We start from the raw sequence: 23326 nt of genomic DNA, 5'->3' as shown, positions 1-23326 counted from the left end.
GTTTCTCAAATATGACTTTTCAGTTTTCTATATTGATTACTCCCCCTTTCGTTTTAATTGCTCCTTGCTTAAAAAAAAATTATGTGTTTCAATTTAGTTATTTTATTTATGAAATTAAAAGTATTTTGTAATATTTCCTCAGTTTCATATTAGATGATCTATTGCTAAAGAATTATTTTATTTTAGTTATCCAAGTTCTAAAATTAAGAGAAGTTTATTGTGTGTTTTCCAAAACTACTCATGTCATTAAATGATTATGTAATGTGAACATATTCAAATTTATATTTCTACGTATAATTAAAAAGGTTATTTTAATAAAATAAATTCCAAATAAATATTTTTTTTAAGAAGAAGATCAGATCAAATCAATAAGGATAGACTAAAACGATATATAAAGTGATTAACCAATCCCATTTCTTTAAAACGAGGAAATATTACCGTAAATATTACACTCTACATTCTTTTTTACTTGTTTTCTTTTCCTTTTTAGAGTCAAATGATACAAATTTTGATCACATTTTAAGATGTATTTCTTAATTAAATTGAAAAAAAGAGAATTATAATTTATAATATTTTTCATGTAGTTTTTGAATATCTAAATTTTAATTTAAAAATAATATTAATCTAATTTTGTCCAACTTTAAAATTTATTCAAATTGACTTAGGAAAAAACGAGGAAAGCAATTAAAAGAAATGGAGGGAAGAGTATTAATGATGTGTTGGTACTTAAATGACTTTACATATGAGTAGTTATTTACTGTAAAGGATAAACCAATCCCATTTTCTAACATTTGGAGATGTTGTGGTTCTTGGAATGGTTGGTTGGTTTTTCAGCGGTCTGATATCCTTTCAACCCTTTCTCCGGTGAGTGAATCGATCTTCCTAATCTTTTTTATTACGTTGAAAAAGTTGTTCCATCCAAGAGTCCCTCATCGAGTCGATATGATGTTGAGGTCATTGCAGTTTGGTGCAGTGGGTTGGCTATCCTAAGACCAGGTAGTAATGCATGGAATGTCATGAAACATGATGGTGGTATACCACGACATGATGTTCATGATGTGATATACTATGATGACAGATACTACGTTGTAAATTCTCGTGGTAGTGTTTTATCTCTATCGACAAAATGACTTTTGGATTTGAAGGAGATAAGTGTAACTGATGAGTCAGTAAGGTATACTCAAATGACCACAAAATTTCATCTCATAAAGACCACAACTAACGAGCTTCTAATGGTTCGCATATCTCAGCCATTCAGCCATCAAGTGTTAAGATTTTTAAGTTGATAATAAACTCTATGACCCAAGAAGCCATGTTTGCAGAGTTGGACAACTTGGGTGATGAGGCCTTGTTCTTATCTAAACGCGGTTCCATATCTGTTTCTGCTTCCAAATTTTCAAGATGTAATGCCAATTCTTTTTAACTTTACAGGTTCTTGTCCAACGCGTATTCATCGAGGTTCCCCCAAGACATGGGAACCTTTTTTAGACCTTGTACACTATCAAGATGGCAACTTCTGCATGATTTTTTTTCTGGATCTGTCAAAAGTGCTGTTTTAACTACTGTGTTTTGAAACATATTCGACTACTTGTTCCATTGATGTGTAATACTGATAGGAGTAGGTGTTTAGTCAATTAATAGCATATTGCTGAGTCAGCTGTATAGGTTGTTAGACAATGATTAGTTGGTTACAATGAGGTGTCAAATAGAATATTCTAGAAGGAGGTAGATACTAGATATTTTGTATCTCTTTCACAAGCCTATATAAGGCACTTCATCAGATTGTAACACAGTTTTTCAGATGAATAAAATTTCCAACTTCACTCTCTTCTTTATCCTTCCTTGTTCATGGATTATCAAGCTGTAATGCTTGACTTTCACATGGTATCAAAGCCAGGTTGCTAATACTGAGAGTATTTTGATTTTTTTTCCTGCAAATTCGGTCGATTTGTAGCTAAATTTTTCTTCATTTATGGCACCTAAAATTGATCAAAGTGATCAACTCTTCGTTGGTGCTTTAGATAGTTCAAGCTCTGTGCTCATTCCAATCAAATTAACTAGTTCTGAAAACTATAGTCTTTGGAGTCGATCTATGCGAATTGCTCTCTTAGGGAAGAGAAAGTATGGTTTTGTCACTGGATTTTGCAACAAGGAGTCATACAGAGAGGAACTCCATGAACAGTGGGAAACATGTAATGCTATTGTCCTCTCACGGATCATGAATACTGTGAGTGAAAGCTTACTATTTGGGATTGTGTATGCTACAAATGCTTGCGTAGATTGGGATGATTTGAAGGAAAGATATGACAAAGTGAATCGTATGCGCATATATCAATTGCATCGTGAAATCAATATGCATTCTTAAGGTACTGATTCAACCTCAGCTTATTTGACTAAGTTGAAAACCTTGTGGAGTGAGTATGATGTTCTGGTTCCAAATCCTAGCTGTGATTGCCTTAAGTCCAAAAAGTACTCAGATCATATGTGTCAACTAAGACTTCTACAATTTTTGAGTGGATTGAATGAGTTCTATGATCAAGCTAGGAGACGGATCTTACTTAAGGGAGTAACTCCAACTCTCAATCAAGCTTATGCAATGCTCATAGAGGATGAGATACAACACTCAACATGTACACTTGTTGTACACGATAGATCAGAACCTCTTGCTATGCAAGTGAATCACAATTATTGTCATGGACAGGGAAACACAAATTACAAGAGTAGAAAGTGTGACTACTGTCACATCTCAGGTCATACAAAAGAAAAATGCTATAAACTGATAGGATATCCAAATGATTGGAAGAACAAGAAGAAACAAAGTTATACTCCTCTAAACTTCAGGTCATACAATATTGGTGGCAATAATTTCTCCCTACATGATAGGGGTAGCAACTATATTAACACTGTAACACCTCGATTTTTTGAACCGAAATGCTACACGGTGCTCATGACCCCGAGGGACCACAAGCTAACTCATGACTGATATCTGTACCTATACACTGCATAATATATATATATATATATATATATAACATAATGCGGAACAAAGGCTGATAGGCCATAAGGTTCAAACTGAATATCAAACATCTGGTGGGGTATAAATACCCAAAAACAACCTGAAATACTATCTGAAAACATGATAGTCTAGAAAGCCTCTAACTGTCTGAAAAGAGAGTTGATAGGACATGTCCCCAACTAACTCCGATAACTAAATAAAACCAAGTACTGCAACGATGAAACAGAATAATATGTCCTCGCATGATGAGGGCTCACCACTGATGCTGAAAGCTGAAACTGATCAACTATTGCTGCTATGGATCTCGTGTCTCGGAACCTATGGTGTAACATAAAAGAAAACACCATAGCACAAATGCGTCAGTACAACTGAGAGTACTGAGTATACGAGTGAGGTAGGCTATATGCAATGGGTTACATGCATAAACAATGCTAAATAACTGACTAATATGAATGTGAGAGTACATGCAAAATTATGAGACTAAGACTGATATCGTGATACATGAATACTGAATCTGATCTGACATGGTACTAATAATTGATAACTGATATAACATGGGCGACTGTGTCTGACAGTCCTAATTTTGATGGAACTAGCTGAGTTTCGTATTGTATCTGTATTGACTATATCTGACAGTCCTAAAGTCAGAAGAACTAACTAGCTGAGTTTCGTACTGTATCTGTATTGACTATATCTGACAGTCCTGAAGTCAGAAGAACTATCTGAGTTCTTTTACTGATGCTGAGACTGATGAAGACATCAATGACTTCCTGGTCTCCACTTATGATGAAGTTGGTGAAGATGTTCCTTTAGAGGATATTCATGTTGGTGATGCAAAAACTGATGTTGATTGCCAAGCTGAGCCTTGTCTGACTCAAGCTTCCTCTGATGTTGTAGTACTTGGTGCAACTTCACCTGGCACCACTCATGAAGAAATATGTCAAGATGACCATTCCCTGCTTCAAACCTCTTCCACTAGACCAACAAGAACAAGCAAACCACCTGTGTGGATGTATGATTATGTTGACACTTCAAAAACCCAAAGATGCAAGTACCCTTTAGCCAACAACCTATCTTACAGTAAATTGAAACCTGCATATCAGTGTTATTTATCACAGTTTTCCGCTCTGAATGAGCCTCAAAACTTTAAACAAGCTATAAAAGATAAAAGGTGGGTGAAAGCTATAAAGTTAGAAATCCAAGCATTGGAGGCTAACAACACATGGACCATTGTTGACCTGCCCAAAGGGAAGAACACTGTTGGTTCCAAATGGATATACAAGATTAAATATCTTACAAATGGTGAAGTGGAAAGGTTCAAAGCAATATTAGTGGCCAAGAGATATAGCCAACAAGAAGGGTAGGATTATCATGAGACATTCACCAGTGGCAAAAATGGTTACTGTTAGGAGTGTGATTGCTGTAGCAGTATCTAGAGGATGACCTCTCTATCAAATGGATGTCTATAATGCATTTTTGCAATGGGATCTTAAAGAGAAAGTGTATATGGAGCTTTCATAAGGTTTCAGAAGCCAAGGAGAGCACAAGGTTTTTAAGCTACTCAAATCCTTATATGGCCTCAAGCAGGCTTCCAGACAATGGAACCTGAAATTGACTCATGCTTTGTTGGATGCTGGATTCACTCGAAGTGCTCATGACTATTCTCTCTTCATTCTACATCAAGGTGATGACACAATGGTAGTTCTTGTATATGTTGATGACCTGCTCTTCACTAGAAGCAATGCTGCATTGATTGATGCAACAAAAGCCAAGTTGCATCAATATTTCAAGATGAAAGACTTGGGGAATCTCAAATACTTCTTAGGTATTGAAGTCCTCAGATCAACTTCAGGGATGATATTAAACCAAAGGAAATATGTCCTAGAATTAATTTCAGATACTGGTCTTAGTGGTTCAAAACCTGCAATCACTCCCTTAGAATCTAATGTAAGGTTAACCTCACTTGAGTATGATCAAACCACAGGTGAAAAATGTGATGATTTGTTGTCTGATGCTTCTTCTTATCAAAGACTAGTAGGTAAACTTATGTATGCCACTATTAGTAGACCAGATATCAGCTTTGCCGTCCACACTCTCAGCCAGTTTATGCAATATCCCAAGAGATCACACTGGGAGGTTGCTTTCAGGGTAGTCAGGTACCTCAAAGGCTCTGTTGGTCAAGGAATTTGGTTAAACACTGAACATTCTACCACTCTAACTTGCTGGTGTGACTTATATTGGGCTACTTGTCCCAACACCAGGCGATCAGTTACTGGTTATGCAGTTCACTTTGGTGAATCTTTGATTTCTTGAAAGTCCAAGAAACAACACACTGTTGCAAGATAACTTGGTTGGTTGGTTTGTTCTAGGAACTCAAGGTTCTCATTACCTTGCCCATATTAGTCTTTAGTGATAGCAATTCAATAATTCAATTGGCCAACAACCCTGTGTTTCATGAGAGAACAAAACACATAGAGGTTGACTGCCATTTCATCAGGGACAAGATAAAAAATGGACTGATACAAGCTGTACATGTTCACTCTTAGGACTAAGTGGCTGATCTTCTTACCAAGGGGCTAAGCCAAGCTCAACATGCCCATTTATTAGGCAAGCTTGGTGTGCTAAATATATTGCACCCTACAGCTTGAGGGGGCGTGTTTTAACTACTGTGTTTTGACACATACTCGACTACCTGTTCCATTGATGTGTAATACTGATAGGAGTAGATATTCAGTCAGTTAATAGCATATTGCTGAGTCAGCTGTATAGGTTGTTAAAGGTTGTTAGACAATGATTAGTTAGTTAAAATGAGGTATCAAATAGAATATTCTAGAAGGTGGTAGTTACTAGATATTTTGTATCTCTTTCACAAGCCTATATAAGGCACTACATCAGATTGTAACACAGTTTTTCAGATGAATAAAATTTCCAACTCCACTCTCTTCTTTCTCCTTCCTTGTTCATGGATTATCAAGCTGTAATGCTAGAAATTTCCCAAGTGCTGTGGATAATTCCTACTCCAAAGTTTGCTACTACTTCTTAGTCATCGTTTGCATGCATGTAGATTTTATAAAAGATTCCCTTTTTGTGGTTGGGCTCTTCCCCTTCAGTGGAGTTTTAGCGTAACGATCTGTCCCATTTTGTTTTTAACTTGTAAGTCTTTTGTATTGGACTGAAAATGCATAGCACTTAGCTTAGTTTGATAATTGGAAATTAAAATTGTTGGTTTCATGTGGATGGCACATTTCATGGCTTACTATATTGATGAAATTATTCAAGGTGTGACACACAACTTAGAATTTGGATAGAAGTAATTGTTTTCTTGAACGATTAACTTTGAGGGTGGCACTCCTAACATAATTTTCTCTATATCCAAGGTTCGAACCTCATTTTTTTTGGTGTTTAGATTTGGTTTTAGTAAGTAGTTGATCTTGTAATTATTCCAATTAACTTAATTTTCTTTTAGTGATGACAGCAAAAAATGAAACAACTACTACCATGTGAAACTTTTCAGTCGTTTCACTGGTAACACTATACATCTTCATTCTCTCATATTTTACATTAAAGAAGTATTTTATCACGAAATCCATCAACTAGTGATGATATTCTATTTAATAATTTTAACATAGCAGCGTTGCAGAACGGTGATCCATTGGCTATACTAAAATCGGGGAGAGATGCATACTTGGGCCTTTCAGTTTCTTGTAGCTTTGATGTGCTCTTACCACCACTACTAAAATTTAAGTATCCTTCCTGTGCCCGTTATCACTTATCATGTTCGTCATGCCAGGTGTTGAAATATGTTTTTGCTAATACTAATGCTACCTAAATACTTGTCCAGCTACACGATGATGAACAGATCTTGAGATCGATCTCTATGTAGAAGAATATGAAGCTACAACAGAATTATTAGCTAAGATATTCTAGATAGTTCTTGAAGTAGTGACAGTTGTCTGTCTATAAATAGTGGAGACAGTCATCATTCTAAACTTGTACTGTTTCATTGAGCTTTTATTGAAGTATAAGCTTTCTTCTCCTTCTTCCAATTTCTGCATTACAATCTGCCATAGCTGAGCTTCTTAACATGGTATCAAAGCCAGGTTAATGCATCTGTTAGCTCAGCTCACAGAAATCATCGAAGAAAATTATCATTGAAGGATCTATCGAAGCTCAACAGTAACAGTTTCAGAAAATCGATTTGTATAAGTCGCGTCAATTCGAAGCCTCAGAAGTGAAAATTCAGTGATTGAAGTACCAATTTCGCAGTTACATGTGAGAATTTTTTCTTTGATTTGAAGAATTCCTCAAATGAACCCAGCTGAAAACTCCAATAATAACCAATCTTCAACTCAACCTAAAGAAGTTCATCACAATCATCCTCTCTATATTCATCCTTCAGATACACAAGGTTCGTTCTTATCTTAGTACAACTTCAAGGATCTGAAAACTATTCATTATGGAGCAAATCTCTAAAAATTGTTCTCACTGAAAGAATAAATTAGGCTTTGTGTTAGGAACTTGTAAAAAGGAAAAATTTGATTCTGGTCTCCATGAACTCTGGGATAGATGTAATGCCATCGTACTAGCTTGGATTATGAACACTGTTTCGAAAGATTTAGTAAGTACAGTAATCTATGGAACTGATGCTCACAGTGTATTGGGAAGATCTAAGGGAACAGTTTGATAAAGTAAATGCCTCTAGGGCTTTTCTTCTACAATCTACACAAGGAAATAACTACTTTCACTCAAGGCATTTCCTCTGTATTAGTGTATTTCTCTAGATTGATGGAGTTATGGGATGAATTGGGAGCTCTACTCCCTCCACCTACATGTCCATGCCCAGAATCCAAACAATACAGTGAACATTACCAGCTACATAAGCTATGACAATTTTTTATGGGATTAAATAAGTCGTATGATAATGCTAGGAGTCAGATTCTCATGACAGTTCCTTTACCTACTGTAAACCAAGCCTATGCTATGATCATAAATGTTGAAAGTTGGAGAAAGAATATCATGGGTGGAGAAGGTAGTGAGACCATAGCTCTCATGTTAAACAAGTCACAAAATCAGGGTCATTTAGGTGTATCTAGCACTCAAGGAGGTGGTTATGGTTATGGGTTTAATGGATCCACTAGTGGTGGTGGTGGATTTAACAATCACAATCACAATAATAGAGGTTTCAAGTCTAGAAACAATTTAGACAGATCTAACTTGTTTTGTGACTATTGTAAGTTCACAGGTCACACTAAAGAAATGTGTTACAAATTGCATGGTTATCCTGCTAACTACAAATTCAAGAAGAAGGGAGGTGGTATGTCTACTCATGCTAACAGTGTGTATGCTAATAATGCCATAAATTCTGGTTGTGAAGCTCCAGATGAGGCAGGACACTCATCACAGACTAGTGCTCAGCCTAACACTCTTGTCTCACTCAATGTGACCGCAAGCTGTAATAGTGTTGTACCATATTTCACACCTGAGCAACACTCTCAGCTTCTTCACATACTCAATAAAGGTAAATGGAAGGACACTGATGCAATGGTAAATTTTGCCAAAGCAGGCTCTACAGGTGCATCTAATACCTCCAACATTATTACTGCTTTTATGACTCATTTAGTGGATCATAGTTAGGTTGTGGATACTGGAGCATCCAACCATATGGTTCACAATCTTAATCTCCTTAACATAAGAGAGAAAATGATAGGTAAACCTACAAATACTGTCCAATTACCTACAGGATATCAGGTGGAGATTACTCATAAGGGAGAAGCTCTTATCCTTCAAAATAGAGTTATTCAGAATGTGGTGCATATTTCTGGTTTCCAGTATAATCTACTCTTAGTATCACAGATCACAAAAGATCTAGACTGTTTAGTAGCCTTTTTTTCTAATTTTTGTGTATTTCAGGAAATCTCAAGTGGGAAGGTGATAGGGATTGGTAGAGAAGAAAGAGGTGTCTACATTTTGAAAGCTAACAACTTGAGTGATGAATATATCAGATCAACTCTGTTCAGAAATAAAGCTGATATTATAAGACAGTTGATGTTGTCACAACAACAATTTAGTTCTAATCATGTTCAGGCTAGAACTAATGTAGCTAATAATCAGATGCCTAGTAATGGTACCTTATGGCATCGAAGGTTAAGACATGCTCCTATGAAAGTGTTGAAGAGTATAGATGATTTTCAAAATGTTCAATTTACTGATCATATATGTACAGTATGCCCTATTGCTAAGCAATCAAGATTGCCCTTTCCTACTAGTTCTATTGTTTCTTCATGTGTATTTGATCTCATTCATGCTGATGTATGGGGCCCTGTCGTCTACTCATGCTCAAGGTTTATTTGGATCTTTCTTATTAGCACCAAATTAGAAGTAGTAGTTGTACCCAAGGATTTTTTACAGTCTGTGTGTACTCAATTTAACACTCAAGTTAAATGTGTGAGATCAGACAATGGTGCTGAATTCCTAAATGATCAAGTTAAGTATCTATTTTCAAGAAAAGGGATAGATCATTAAAGTTCATGTGTATATACTCCTCAACAGAATGGGGTTGTGGAGAGAATACACAGGTCTATCTTAGATATGGCTAGAGCACTAGGATTCCAGGCTACTATACCTCTTAACAGTTTACCTTTCTTCTCCTGTCATGGTATTTCTCCTTTTGAGAGGTTGTATAAAAGATCACCTTTCTTAAAACATCTGAGAGTATTTGGGTGTCTTTGCTATGCTTTTGTACCTAAGAAGCATTCTAAGTTTAGTCCTAGAGCTGTACCTACAGTCCATCTTGGTTATTATTCTTCTCAGAAAGGTTATGTGTTGTATGATCTATGCTCTAAAATGTTCTTTGTCAGTAGAGATACTATATTTCAAGAGGAGATCTATCCTTTTAAGCATGTATCTGATTTACCATCACACATATTTCTGGTCCTTCAACTTAGTGAATCTGAAGATTTTATCCCTTCTGCTTCTTCTTCTGATACATATAATGCTTCCACTAGTACTGCAAATGACTATCATGTATCTCCTAAAGTCTCAACTCCTTCTTCTGATATTAATTTTACACCTGATCTAGAACATGAGGAACTTGTCCTCTTCTCTGCCCCTATTGTTCTACTGATCTAAGAAAATCTTCCAGATCTTCAAAACCCCCTATTTGGATGGCTAATTATGTTTTGCCCAAGTCCTAGTCTAACTGTTGTACTTATCCTTTAAGCAACTATGTCACTTATGACCACATTCTTCCTTCTTATAAGGCCTCTTTAGCTGCATTTTCTACTGTGTCTGTGCCTCACTCTTATGCTGAAGCTAGTAGAGATCCTTTGTGGATAAAAGCCATGAAAGCTTAAATTTTATCTCTGGAAGATTATGGTACTTGGTCATTGGTTGATTTGCCTCTTGGGAAGGTTCCTATAGGCTGTAAATGGGTATTTAAGATCAAGTATCATGCATCTGGTGCTATAGAAAGGTATAAGGCAAGATTGGTTTCCAAAGGTTACTCTCAACAGGAGGGACTTGATTTCACAAAAACTTTCTCTCCTACTGCCAAAATGGTAATAGTAAGATCTGTTGTTGCTCTTGCTGCTTCTTCTGGCTGGTATATTTTTCAAATGGACGTTCACAATGTCTTTTTACAAGGTGGCCTTAATGAAAATCTCTACATGGTTGTTCCTGAAAGTTTTTCAAGCTAGGGGGAGTCTAATGTGTGCAAGCTATATAAATCTCTATATGGCTTGAAACAGACACCAAGACAATGGAATTTGAAGCTTACATAAGCTTTGATCAGTATGGGATTCACTCAATCCCATTATGACTATTCCTTGTTTACTCAAGTTATGGATGAAGCTCTGATAGTAGTGTTGGTGTATGTTGATGATCTTTTAGTAACAAGCAGTACTCTGGTTCATATTCAAAAGACCAGAAAAATTTTAAAGTCCAAGTTTAAGATGAAGGACTTAGGAGAGCTAAAATATTTCCTTGGCATAGGATTTTTCAGAAGTAAGAAAGGGATTTATATGTGCCAAAGAAAGTATGCTCTAGAGCTGGTTTCACAAATGGGATTATCTGGAATCAAACCAGCAGAAACACCTCTAGAGTTCAATCACAAACTCACTTCCTTAGAATTTGACAAAGAAATAAAGCCAAAAAATCTTGCTCATGACAAGTTGTTAGAAAATAGAGGAGCTTATCAGAGAATTATTGGAAAACTTATATATCTAACCTTGACTAGAACAGATCTTTTATTTGTAGTACAAGCCCTTAGTCAACACATGAATGCTCCCAAACAGTCTCATTTGGATGCTGCAACTGGAGTAGTTAGATACATTAAAAGAACAACAGGTCTTGACCTTCTCTTGTCTGCAAATGGTGAGTTGAACTTGGTTGTATACTATGATTCAGACTGGGCATCTTATGTTGAAACTAGAAGGTCAGTAACTGGCAATCTTGTGAAGTTTGGTGAAGCCTTAATATCATAAAAGTAAAAAAAAATCAACTGTTTCTAGATCTTCTGCAGAAGCGGAGTTCAAAAGTATGGCAACCACTAGCTGAGATTACATGGTTAACTGGTTTGTTCAAAGAGTTAAGAGTTGATATTGCAAAACCTGACACCTTGTTCTGTGATAGCAAAGCAACTATCCAAATTGTTGCCCATCATATATTCCATGAAAGACATAAACATATTGATATTGATTGTCACTTTGTTATAGAAAAAATTCAAGAAAAACTTATTCAGACACAACCCATTGGCACCAGAAATCAATTAGTAGACTTGCTAACCAAGATTCTCTGCAAGCCTCAACATATCTATCTGATCGACAAGCTAGGAATGAAGAACCTATTTTCATCCACTAGCTTGGGGGGGAGGGGTTATAGAAGAATATGAAGCTATAGGTGTTGTAACTTAATAATATAATTATTATTATAAAATAATAAAGAACAAGAAGAAGAATAGAGAGAATAGAGAGAGTGATTCTTATTTCTTCTCTTAAGAGAGATCATAAGATTGTAAATTCAATAAACAAAACCCCTCTATTTATAGGAAAAATTTACTCCAAGTCTGAGTAAAAGACGGATGCTTCAAATCCTAATAGATATCAAAGTAGATCTTGATAGACATTCACTATAATGTAAATACATTTATAACACTCCCCCTTGAATGTCTAATTGGTAGATAATGTGCCTCGTTAAAATCTTACTAGAAAAAACCCAGTAGGAAAAAAAATCTAGTGAAGGAAAAATAGTACACATCTCTAATAATACGCATTTCGGCTGCCTCATTAAAATCTTACAAGGAAAACCCAGTGGGACAAAACCTCGTAAGGAAAAAAGAGTACAACGCGTATTAACTCCCCCTAATGAGAACATCCTTGACCTTTGCATCTCGATCTTGTGCAGAATCTTCTTGAAAGTTGCAATTGGAGAAGATTTGGTGAATAAATCAGTCACATTATCAGTTGAACGAATCTGTTGCAGATTAATATCATCATTCTTTTGTAGCTCATGTATGTAGAAAAGCTTTGGCAAAATATGCTTCGTTCTATCTCCATTTATGAATCCTCCCATAAGATGTGCTATGTATGCTGAATTATCTCTGTATAAAATTATGGGTAGATTGTCATATTTCACACCACATTTTTTTTGAATGAGATGTATCATGGACCTCAACCGTACACATTCTCGGCTTGCCTCATGAATAACTATTATCTCAGCATGATTTGATGAAGTGGCTACGATAGACTGCTTTGTATATCTCTAAGATATGGTAGTACCACCATATATGAACGCATAGCCTATTTGAGACCGAGCTTTATGTGGGTTTTATAAGTACCCAACATCAGCATGATCAATAAGATCGGGACTGCAATCTTTAGAATAAAACAAGATCATGTGTTTTATCCCATTTTGATGTCTCATAGTAGGAGCATAAATATACCTTGTTAACAAATTGACTGAAAAAGCTATAAGCCTTGTAGTATTTGCAAGGTACATGAGTGCATCAATTGCACTAAGATATGGTACTTCATAACCAACCCAATTCGATATATTTCGAATTTCAGCAAATAATCTATTGCTTTGAAAACTCTCCAAGAGTTCCAATGATGTTCAAGCAATAAGCTTATACAATATAAGGATTATAAATAAGTTTCCCAGAAACTTTTATATGCTTCAAGTAGTTTGAATCCTTAAAAGTTTTCACATAAGTTTTGTCAAGTGACAATATTCAACATTTCATGAGCGACATCTTCAAGTGCCTGGACTGCAAATCAAATAAGTTTTACGCTTACTAAAAGTCATCCTTTCATGTCACTTGATAAATGTTTCTACGTCAGCAAGCTTAAATAAACGTAGAATTCAGATCCTCGTAATCTTTCAAAATATTGCGCCAATATTGTGTCAAAGATATTAATGATATATTATTTTGTATCGGTTCACCACAACATTTTGAGATCTCATCACTTTATTTTTTTAGGTACATGAACCTCTCATAAGATTTCATGAAGTGGTATGTGGTAAGATCTTCAAGAGCTCATTGCCTTCTTATTATGATTATTTGCTCCTTAGTTTTCAAGGACTATTTCATTTGGAACCGATCAGTCTACTATGCTTCACGCATGCATAGAATTTTTTCTTTAAGAACACAAAATAAGAGCACTTGCGTTTAATATGAGATGCTTTCAGCATTTGACTTGAATTATCTTTTGGATGAGGATATGGTGATAATTCCTAACATATTTCATAGCGCTTATAATCTCCCCCTTATGTTAGGAAAACTAACATACATCCTCTATTTCTTTGAGGAATCCATCGTTGTGCATTATGGTATATTCATTAATCGTATACCGCACATCAAAATTATTAGATGTAATAATTGATTTCCGACCTTGAACCGATTGAGAGGGAAGAGATAATCATAATTTATTGGTCTAATGCATACAAATGCTATTGCAATATATCATATTTCATACCAATACATTAAGTTTTATTCTCATTAACAATGGTTTAGATATTTATCGAAGACATTCAATGCTAAACCATCATCATCAAGATGAATAATCTTAATTACACAATCTGAAAATTATGTTCAATTTATATTGAACAAGTAACTTTATGAATGTCAAACGTAGGTTGACCATGAATGTACATGTGATCATCTTATTGATGCATCTTTTCAACATATCACATGATAGGTTAACGGACCCTTATTCACCTTTTATAATTTTCAGATTTGAAGGGATCTTATCCCAATATTAGTTGGTCCAACCAACTTGTCATGAGAACAAACGACATAAACAATTCTTGAAGAATCTTCTAGTTCTTCAATACATGCACATCTTCGAGATGTCACAATCGTTCATATCAATTTATGAACTTTTGTTCTAGTAAACTCCAAGTTTACCATGACATGTACTTTTTTTTCTTTAGTAAATTTCAGTTTTACTATTACAGGAATAAATTTCAGATTTACTACTTTAGAAGTCTTCTCAGTTATTCTGCCTCATTCGGAGGTGAGTTGTGATACCATCACAATCAAGTACACGTTTGCATTAATAAGCTTCTCATTCCCCAGGAATGGAATATAATCGTGTCTTAAGCCTATCAAATTATGATAGCTTATAACCTCTTTCAAAATTTTGCTACTTCAGAAGCAAATCAAGACATACATATGATGTAGAGAATTTTTTTGTATCATATCTTATGATCATAATATGCGTGTGAAAATATCATCACTTTTGATGATCATAATCATATTGTCCCTCCACGCGTATATTCGTGCATTTAATCGCTTGTCTTCTTTCAGACATATTATGCACTGCTACCACATACACCTCAAGAATGAAGTAAGTTGTCATATTTCAGACTTATCATATATTGCTATCACATTCACTTCATGGAATAGAGCATATTCAATGGGTCAAATTTCATGGATTTTTATTAAACACCCATTATTTTGCCTTAGCCATCATAATATCATCAGTATGGTATATTGAGATTCAAACTCAATATCTTATCCATATAAAAAGGCGTCTTAGGCATAAATCGATGGGACTTGAACCAACATCTTATCATCATGGTGCATGAGACTTAAATCGATCATCATAACTTTTGACAATATTGTTTCAAGAACAAATTTAAGGCATAAATAATTTTGAACCAATTAGGTTTCCTCAGATCTAAAAAATTTAATAGAGTTATATTAATTTAATAATAAACTCGTGATGTCATATATATTTAAACTCATCAAAATTGAACAAGAGAAAATCAAAGATGATTAGTTAGATTAAACCACAAGGACATAAAATATAATTTTTCATGTAGAATATAGGAGCACATGTAATGAGAAATTAATGCACTTTTAAGATGCTTTAGCAATTGTTTGCTGTTACTTTTTCATAATTGGTGTACATAGGAATTCTTAACCATTAATAGGTTAATATAAACTAACAGTGGTAAAGATTTTTCATATCAAGATAATAATTGAATTCTTGCAGAAAACTAATTTTAACTTTGACTTGATGGTTTTAATATACTTTGCTAATGGTAATGGATGAAAACCAATATTTTAAGACTAGATAAATATTTAGATTCCAAGTCACAAAGCAGATTAGTATTAAGTGAGATTTGTTATTAGACGAACAAATATTGCATACCTGAATCGATAGAAGGTTAACTCCAATTCTTTTGCTACCTTAGCCTTAGCCTTCAAATTTGAGACGGTAGAGTCTCGTGCTGATAACGTGTTATAAAATAATAAAGAACAAAGAAGAAGAGTAGAGAGAATAGATTCTTATTTCTTCTCTTGATACAATGAACAAAACCTCTCTATTTATAGGGAAAATTTACTCCTAGTCTGAGTAAAAGATGAATGCTTCAAATCCTAATAGATATCAAAGTAGATCTTGATAGACATTCACTATAATATAAATATATTTATAACAATTAGTGAGTATTAGCTAGTTAGTTACAAAAGAATTATTAGCTAAGATATTCTAGATAGTTCTTGAAGTAATGACAACTGTCTGTCTATAAATAGTGGAGACAGTTATCATTCTAAACTTGTACTGTTTCATTGAGCTTCTATTGAAGTATAATATTTCTTCTCCCTCTTCCAATTTCTGCATTACAATCTGCCATAGCTGAGCTTCTTAACACTCTAATCTCAATCAATCTGAAAGATAAGAATTACGATATTCTCAAAATGTATATTCACCTAGTTCTAGGGGAGAACTGGTTGTTTTCAACCCATAAATCATTAAAATATAAACCAATACTCGGTGAGATGTGGAATTCGTGCCTTAGAAATTGTTCCTGTCAAATCCCTAGCACAAATTTGCAGTCTTATGCTTCTAAGGTAACATAAGATACTCCGTCTTCAAACTTTTATCATCATAGTTACTTTTTTGAATCCTGCTGATGTTTGTTGTTTCTATTAGGTTCGTACTAAAGCATCATATCTTCTTTAAGGCAGCAACACAAGATGAGTTTGTCCCTTGCGGTGAACATACAGTGAATCAGGCGGGGTGACAAAGTACACCAACTTTGAGCATATGTGATCGATATGTTTGATGTATAATCTACAGACTTAGGATTCTTTATCGATTCGGGATGGAACCAGAAGGTTCAGTCTAGCATCTAAAGAAAGTTAATGTAGCTCAAGGGAGGCTTAACAAATTGGTGGCCTAAATCCAACTCTAAATAAAAAGGTTCAGATATATTCAATAAAATTAGCTTTTGTGTGCACCTTGTATGGCGTAAGTGCATATCGTGCGATGTACGTGCATCTTATGAGCATTTCGTGCGTCATACGTATATTTTATTGTCAGCTAGTAAAAATATTTTAGAATCACATAGATATTATCGTTAAAATTTGTGTGTGATATACTACTATTGTGAACTATTTTCTAACTTAAAAATGCGGGCTCCAAAGAAGTTGGGGCCGCAAGCCATTGCTTTAGCGACTTTATAGTGTAGACACCTAATTTTGTCCCTCCTTGATGTCATTTTTACTCATTTTTACCTTATCCTATCGTGTACCCTCAATCATATAATTATTCCTCCATAAAATGACAAAAAATAATAACCCTTAACAAATTTTACCTATTTTAATCCTATCCTAACAACCTGTCCAGTTAAAAGCGAACACCTCACTGCCCATGTGAACCCACTCATTTCCCTCTCACATTTTTTTTCCTTCTTTGTCCATAACAAATTACACATACAATAAAAAGGGAAGGGGGCCCCATAGGGAATTGACTACCATATACTCCATTTTTCAATTTTCACTCTCTTAGAATTCACACACGGGTCCCACTAGCATAGACAATACACCAGCCTACACAGTGAGACAAGGAAGGGAGGAGGGAAAAAGATTATCATCATCTTTGGAGAGACGCCATTTTGGGCTCTCTTCTTTTCTTCTTTTCAGAATTTACGCACAAGAAACCAACATTAACAAAAAATTTTACACACTAAAAATCACACACCAGGAAAATAGAGACTCCATTTTTCCTCTCTCTTCATCATAAGCACACCCACAGAGTAAGACGAGGAAGAGAGGAAGAGCAGATCAGTGGAAAAAATAGTGTGAGAGAGAACTGAGAGAAGGAAAATTTAGGACGAAATAGAAAGATCGAGAAAAGAGAGTTGAGATCGAGAGAGAGGAGGGTAACATGGAGCTAAGGGAACATAAGTTTCGTAGTTTGGTTCCTGTTTCGGCGATAGATTCGCTGGAAACATGTCTAAGCCATCACAAATCTATTCAAAACCCATCAAAATACGTCACCACTGGTATTTCTTTATCGATTTCGGTCATCGCATAAGTTTACTGGAGTTACGGCGACACAAAACAGTCAAACAAACCTCGACCTGCTTTCGATTTCATCCAAACCCGTAGGAATTGGGCTGAATTTCTCTTATTTCTCACGATTTTTAGTTCAAGGTTAGGCGGGTTCATCAGAATCTGGTCCAGGTTTCTCTGTTTTGTGATTCTCAATTTCGAGTTGGATGAATTTGTTCGATTGAGGTTCGACATGAGGTTTTCGAGTGCAGACTCTCTTTATCCGAGTAATACTGAATTTAAAAAAGCATCAAATTGAGGTCCAATTCTAATCTTTACCTTTTTTTGTTTCATTGTTGATGATATTCGATGCATTGATTTCAATATTATGTGTTGGTTGATTAGTGATGATGTGAATTATTGCTGTTTTGATTCGGCGTTTTATTTTCTTGATTATGGATTGGTTATGGTTGTGGATTGTTGAAATGGTGATTGTGAATTGTGAAAATTTAGTTTAAAAAGAAATGTGGGGTTGGATGGTAGCAATTGATAAAAATAAATATTGTTTAATTTTGATTTATTGTCGTTGGTTGTTTTGGAGTAAATACGAATGCTAAACGTGATAGTATCGTGATAGGATGAAATTAGTAGGCAAATGGTAGGCTGGGTTGGCAAATTTAGGAATAACGATTTGTTGAGTGTTTGAATATGTGTGTGAACGATTCATTCTATTTTATCATACAAAAAATTAAAATTGTACTCATTCGGCCAGGAAATGCCTCGAGAGATATGTATTAATTTATTCAGGAAATGCCCCGAAGTATCATGTACACAGAGGAGGCTCGTGATCAAGGCCCGAGGCATCGGGTAAGGCATTGGAGCATAGTTTTAGGATTAACTTAACATAGGATTTATATTTTTGCATTTTTTCTATTTTTGGACTGTATAATCGGATTGGACACTATATTTTGAATTATTTTTCTTTGTTTGTTTGATGTGTTTTGTGTGAGGTTTATATATTCTTAGCGTCAAAATTAGCCGATACACTCTACCAAGCGACCGTGGTCGAACCACGGGATCAAGGGGTGCCTGACACCTTCCCCTCGGTCAACAAAATTCCTTAGTTGAAATCTTTGTTCGCAAATCAGTTTAAAAGAGTCAAAAATAGTTTTGAAAAAGGATTTTCAAAGGTGACTTGGCACACTCGATTTATTTCAACTGGCGACTCTGAGTTAAAATGTAAATAATCCTTTTCGAATAAAAATTTTCTTCTTTTTGTCACTTTAATAAAAAACCCTTTCAAACATAAAATCTAATCTTTTTGGAATGTAAAAGGGGTGTGACAGCTCTGGCGACTCTGCTGGGGATTTTTTAAAATTCGAGCTTATTTTGGAGTTGTATCGGCTTAGTTTGGCACTATAGGTGTATGGACATTTTGTTTCTGTTGTTTTTATGTGATTGTATTATCACTGTTGAGTGCCTACATTCTCTTTGTTTACAGTTTTTATCTTATGTGTTACCGTTTTATATTTGTCATCATGTGCATAACCCGAGTCATTCTTTCTGCAACAAGTCCATAGTACACATGTTGTACATGACCTCTAGTTGAGTCACCCTTATTTTAGGGGGAGAGCCATCGGTGTTATGGAGTAGATGGGAAGTAAAGCAGCCACTATCATTCATACGCTCCCCCGAACAGCCTTTTTAGTGAACTCCAACGTAGGTCAGCCTTTAGGTCATGCTTATGTGCATCATATTGAAGACCTAGCGGGGCCCACTTGGTCCTTTGTAGGAGACTCGCCTCTAAAGCATCCCTACGTGCTAAATGTTGCATCTTTGAAGGTAACGTGGTCATTTGACGGACTGATTTGGGGAAAATAAGTGTTAAAAGTAAAGTATGTAGACAAGAAACCGTTTGAAAAAAAAAGTTTCATAGCTTCTAGTGTTCTTTATGGCTTATGTTTTTCACAATTCAAAAAGATTTCCTTATTTTTCTGCACTCATTTGTTCAAAAATCAAATCATCAAAAGGATTTTTTGCTTTGTCTCCTTTAGCATGCATTCATAATTAGAAATTTTAAAAAAATATTTTTAGCAGTTTTTATAAAAAAAAATGAAAAATGGTAGAAGTTTTGTACATTTCATATAGCGAAAATGCCAAAAAGATTTTTTTCTCTTTTATAGTTGTTGGTGTCAGTTTTGTGTGAAGTGTCTAATTGAAAACTCAAAAAGATTTTATTTCTCATCGTCTGTCTGTAATCACGTCTCTCAAGTCAAGTCTTAGTTCGTTTTAATCCTTAATTGTCCAATTTGGATGACTACGCACCCCTGATTCTCCTCTCTCGGGAGTGAGATACATAGGCAGTCTATTGGTTCGGGGATCTTATTTAAAAAATTCAAAAAAAAGATTTTCTTTACTCTTTATTTAGAGTAGGTGTTTCACATATGCCTCAAAAAGAAAACTACAAAAAGATTTTCCTTAATAGTCGTAGGTTTCATTTTTGGTTGATCTTATTTTAAAAAATTCAAAAAGATTTTCTTCACTCTTCATCTAGAGTAGGTGTTCCTTATACATCTTTAAAAGAAACTACAAAAAGATTTTCCTTTAATAGTTTCAAAGTTTATTTTCATATGAGTTTCAAAATTGAAAACCCAAAAAGATTTCTTTGTTAATCATAGATTTCGCTTTGTATAGGGGTGTTTAAACCTGAAAAATACAAAATGATTTTCGTCAATTCTTTTTACAAATTATTATTTTCTTTTCTTCTTAATGTTTCAAGAAAAAAAAAAGAAAAAGAGTTAATTTGGCCATTTTGGCAAGACTTCACGAACTACGCACACCTGATTCTTCTCTCTTGGGAGTGAGATACGTAGGCGCCCTTCTTGGATTCGGTGATCTTTTCAAGAAAAAAGTGATTTTGAAAAATTATTGAACTCTAACGCATTGGGTATCTCTTGTCCAGTTAGTTTAAGGTGGTTGGTTTGTGGCATTTTGGCTGGTTCTCCATATTGCTCCAAGTCACAGAGAAAGTTATGGCCAACAAGGATACCAATTTTGTTTTCACTAATCAGATAAGGAGTTCGGGGAATGAGAATGTAGGAGCTAATGAAGAGATTCAGAAATTAAGGCAACAAATGATAGAAATGCATCGAGCTTGGGCTAATGGGTTGTCACCTCCTCCATTTCCCACTGACAATCTGGAATATCTTTCTAGCTTGTCTCCAGTATCACATGCACAGTTTCCTATTTTTGTTGACATGACACAACATGCATCTGGATCGATTTTGGGAAAACAATATCTGAACACTTTTAATGTTCATTTCCTTACTCCTCAATACAAAACTACCACATACTCGGCTCCACCTTCAATTCCCATTTTTGCAACTCCACTCCCATATAAAGCTCCTGTTTCTGAGGGTCATCCAACAGTCGTGCTTTCTCACTCTGCAAGAGAGCATGTATTCAATATTTCTGGTGATCAACATTATGCTTCTGAACCCATATTTAAGTCAACTGGTCATTACGGCTACACTCACCCGCCTGAACTTTCTCTTAACGCTGAGAAGCCTGTTATGACAGAAGAACAAGAAGAAATGACCAAAAAATTGAGAAGCTTGGAACTGGCTATGAAAAACTTGCAAGGACTCGGGGGGTACAAAAGTGTCTCATATAACGATCTATGCATGTTTCCAGATGTTCATCTTCCTATTGGTTTTAAAATGCCAAAGTTTGAGAAGTATGATGGACATGGAGATTCTGTAGCACATTTGAGATGCTATTGCAACCAACTAAGGGGCGCTAGAGGGAAGAAAGAATTACTCATGGCATATTTTGGTGAGAGTCTTTCAGGTCTAGCTTCAGAATGGTTTGTTGACCAAGACATTGACAATTGGAATAGTTGGGATGAACTGGCTAATGAATTCGTGCAACAATTCCAATATAATATTGAGTTGATTTCTGACGAGAAATCCCTAACTAATATGAAGAAAAAGAGTACTGAAACTTTCAGAGAGTATGCGATTAGATGGCGTGAACAAGCTGCTAGGGTGAAATCGCCAATGAAAGAAAGTAAGATAGTGGAAGTATTTATTCAAGCATAGGATGAAACATATTATCAACACTTCTTACCTGCATTAGGCAAGCCATTTATTAAGGTCCTCAAAATGGGGGAGATGATAGAGGATGAAATTAAGAATGATCCCATTGTGAATTTTGCAACATTGAAAGTGACTACTCAAGCGATTCAAAAAGTTTAGAAAGTGTTGGAGGGAAGAAGTATGAGGAAAATACATCTGTCATTGTAGTTGGACAACAGGCACGGGAAAGAGGACCACACCATCGTTACCCACAGGCTCAAACCCAAGTTTATGCCCAAGCTCCAAAGAATCTTTTCCCAAATCTATTATACTTCATTCCCCCACTTCTATATACAGTAATAATGTACAACCGCATGTCCAACCCTGATCTTACCCACAATGGCACAAGTCAACTTCTCAAAGTCATCCTCTAACTCCACACACATACCAAAGCCCTTCTAGGCTAGATTTTTGGTCCAAGCCAAACAATAAAATGAGGCAGAAGTTGAGAGATAGCTTCACGCGAATTGGAGAATCGTATGCAAGTTTATTCCATAGATTGGTACAGCGGGGCATGATCAATCTTCTCCTTGGGTATACTCCTGATCCACATTCAAGAAGTTTTAATCCTAATGTACGATATGCATATTATTCTAATGTTCAGGGTAACAGTATTGAAGATTGTCGTGCTTTGAAAAGAGAAATTGAAAAGATGATTCAAGATAAATAAATTATGGTGTAGAACATTGATAGTGAGGAAAGCTCTAGTCATGCTGATATGCAAACCAGTGGCTAAGATGACAGGCTGAGCAATTGAGAAGTCACCTCTCTCCCTATTAGGAAGAGGTCTGGTAGCTTGTTTTGTTTTATTTTCTGTTGTTCGAATTATTTTAGGGTTGTAGTTTGGGATCTATCTTATTTTGTTCTTTTTCATTTATGTTTAAACCCTTCTATCTTTTATTTTAACTAAATGAATTATCATTTTTCCTTTGTGTTTTAAAATATGTGTTGTTTGTTTGTTTTCTTTATACAGTTCATTTTATGTTGACTCTAGTGATATGACATGCTTGGGGAATTTTCAGCCAGATCTTAAAATCTAGTTTAAGCATGAACATTGAATCAGAGGGTTAAAGTTAGAAAAATAGAGCATCTGAGAAAATAGATAGAGTGCTGGGGCATTTGGTGATCAAGTTGAATCCTTCTTTGAAAATTAAGGCAATTATTTTGAGAATCATGAGAATAACTTGGTCATCAATTGAAAGACATATCTCAATTGGTCAAGTAGTGAATGTGCGATCCTATGTCAAAAGAAATAGAAAGAAAATCAGCTCCACGAAGTCATGAGTCCTTTAGCATAAGGAATGTACAACGAAAGTGGAGTTGTATGTTTGACAAGGGTAGAAGAAGAATTGGCACATGCTCAGTTGAAGTTAGTGTTGTTAAAGTGTCACAAAT

At 35.2% G+C, this 23326-nt stretch overlaps 3 protein-coding genes across 3 annotated transcripts; all 3 read left to right on the top strand.

Annotated features, from left to right (window-relative positions):
* Positions 1-4411: 4411 nt before the first annotated feature.
* Positions 4412-5329, top strand: LOC107846092 (uncharacterized mitochondrial protein AtMg00810-like). The gene is made up of 2 exons (XM_047400292.1): positions 4412-4444; positions 4604-5329. The coding sequence occupies exons 1-2, from the start codon at positions 4412-4414 to the stop codon at positions 5327-5329; spliced, it is 759 nt and encodes a 252-aa protein (XP_047256248.1).
* A 2703-nt stretch (positions 5330-8032) lies between these two features.
* On the top strand, positions 8033-10144 carry LOC124889004. The gene is made up of 4 exons (XM_047400291.1): positions 8033-8588; positions 8757-8824; positions 8927-9325; positions 9566-10144. The coding sequence occupies exons 1-4, from the start codon at positions 8033-8035 to the stop codon at positions 10142-10144; spliced, it is 1602 nt and encodes a 533-aa protein (XP_047256247.1).
* A 425-nt stretch (positions 10145-10569) lies between these two features.
* On the top strand, positions 10570-11496 carry LOC124889003 (uncharacterized mitochondrial protein AtMg00810-like). The gene is made up of 2 exons (XM_047400290.1): positions 10570-10696; positions 10853-11496. The coding sequence occupies exons 1-2, from the start codon at positions 10570-10572 to the stop codon at positions 11494-11496; spliced, it is 771 nt and encodes a 256-aa protein (XP_047256246.1).
* Positions 11497-23326: the final 11830 nt, after the last annotated feature.

This window comes from Capsicum annuum, chromosome 11 (genome assembly GCF_002878395.1).
Source record: "Capsicum annuum cultivar UCD-10X-F1 chromosome 11, UCD10Xv1.1, whole genome shotgun sequence".
In the NCBI taxonomy this organism is placed as follows: Eukaryota; Viridiplantae; Streptophyta; class Magnoliopsida; order Solanales; family Solanaceae; genus Capsicum; species Capsicum annuum.
The sequence above is the reverse complement of the archived record's forward strand: the minus strand, read 5'-3'. Positions and strand labels throughout refer to the sequence as shown.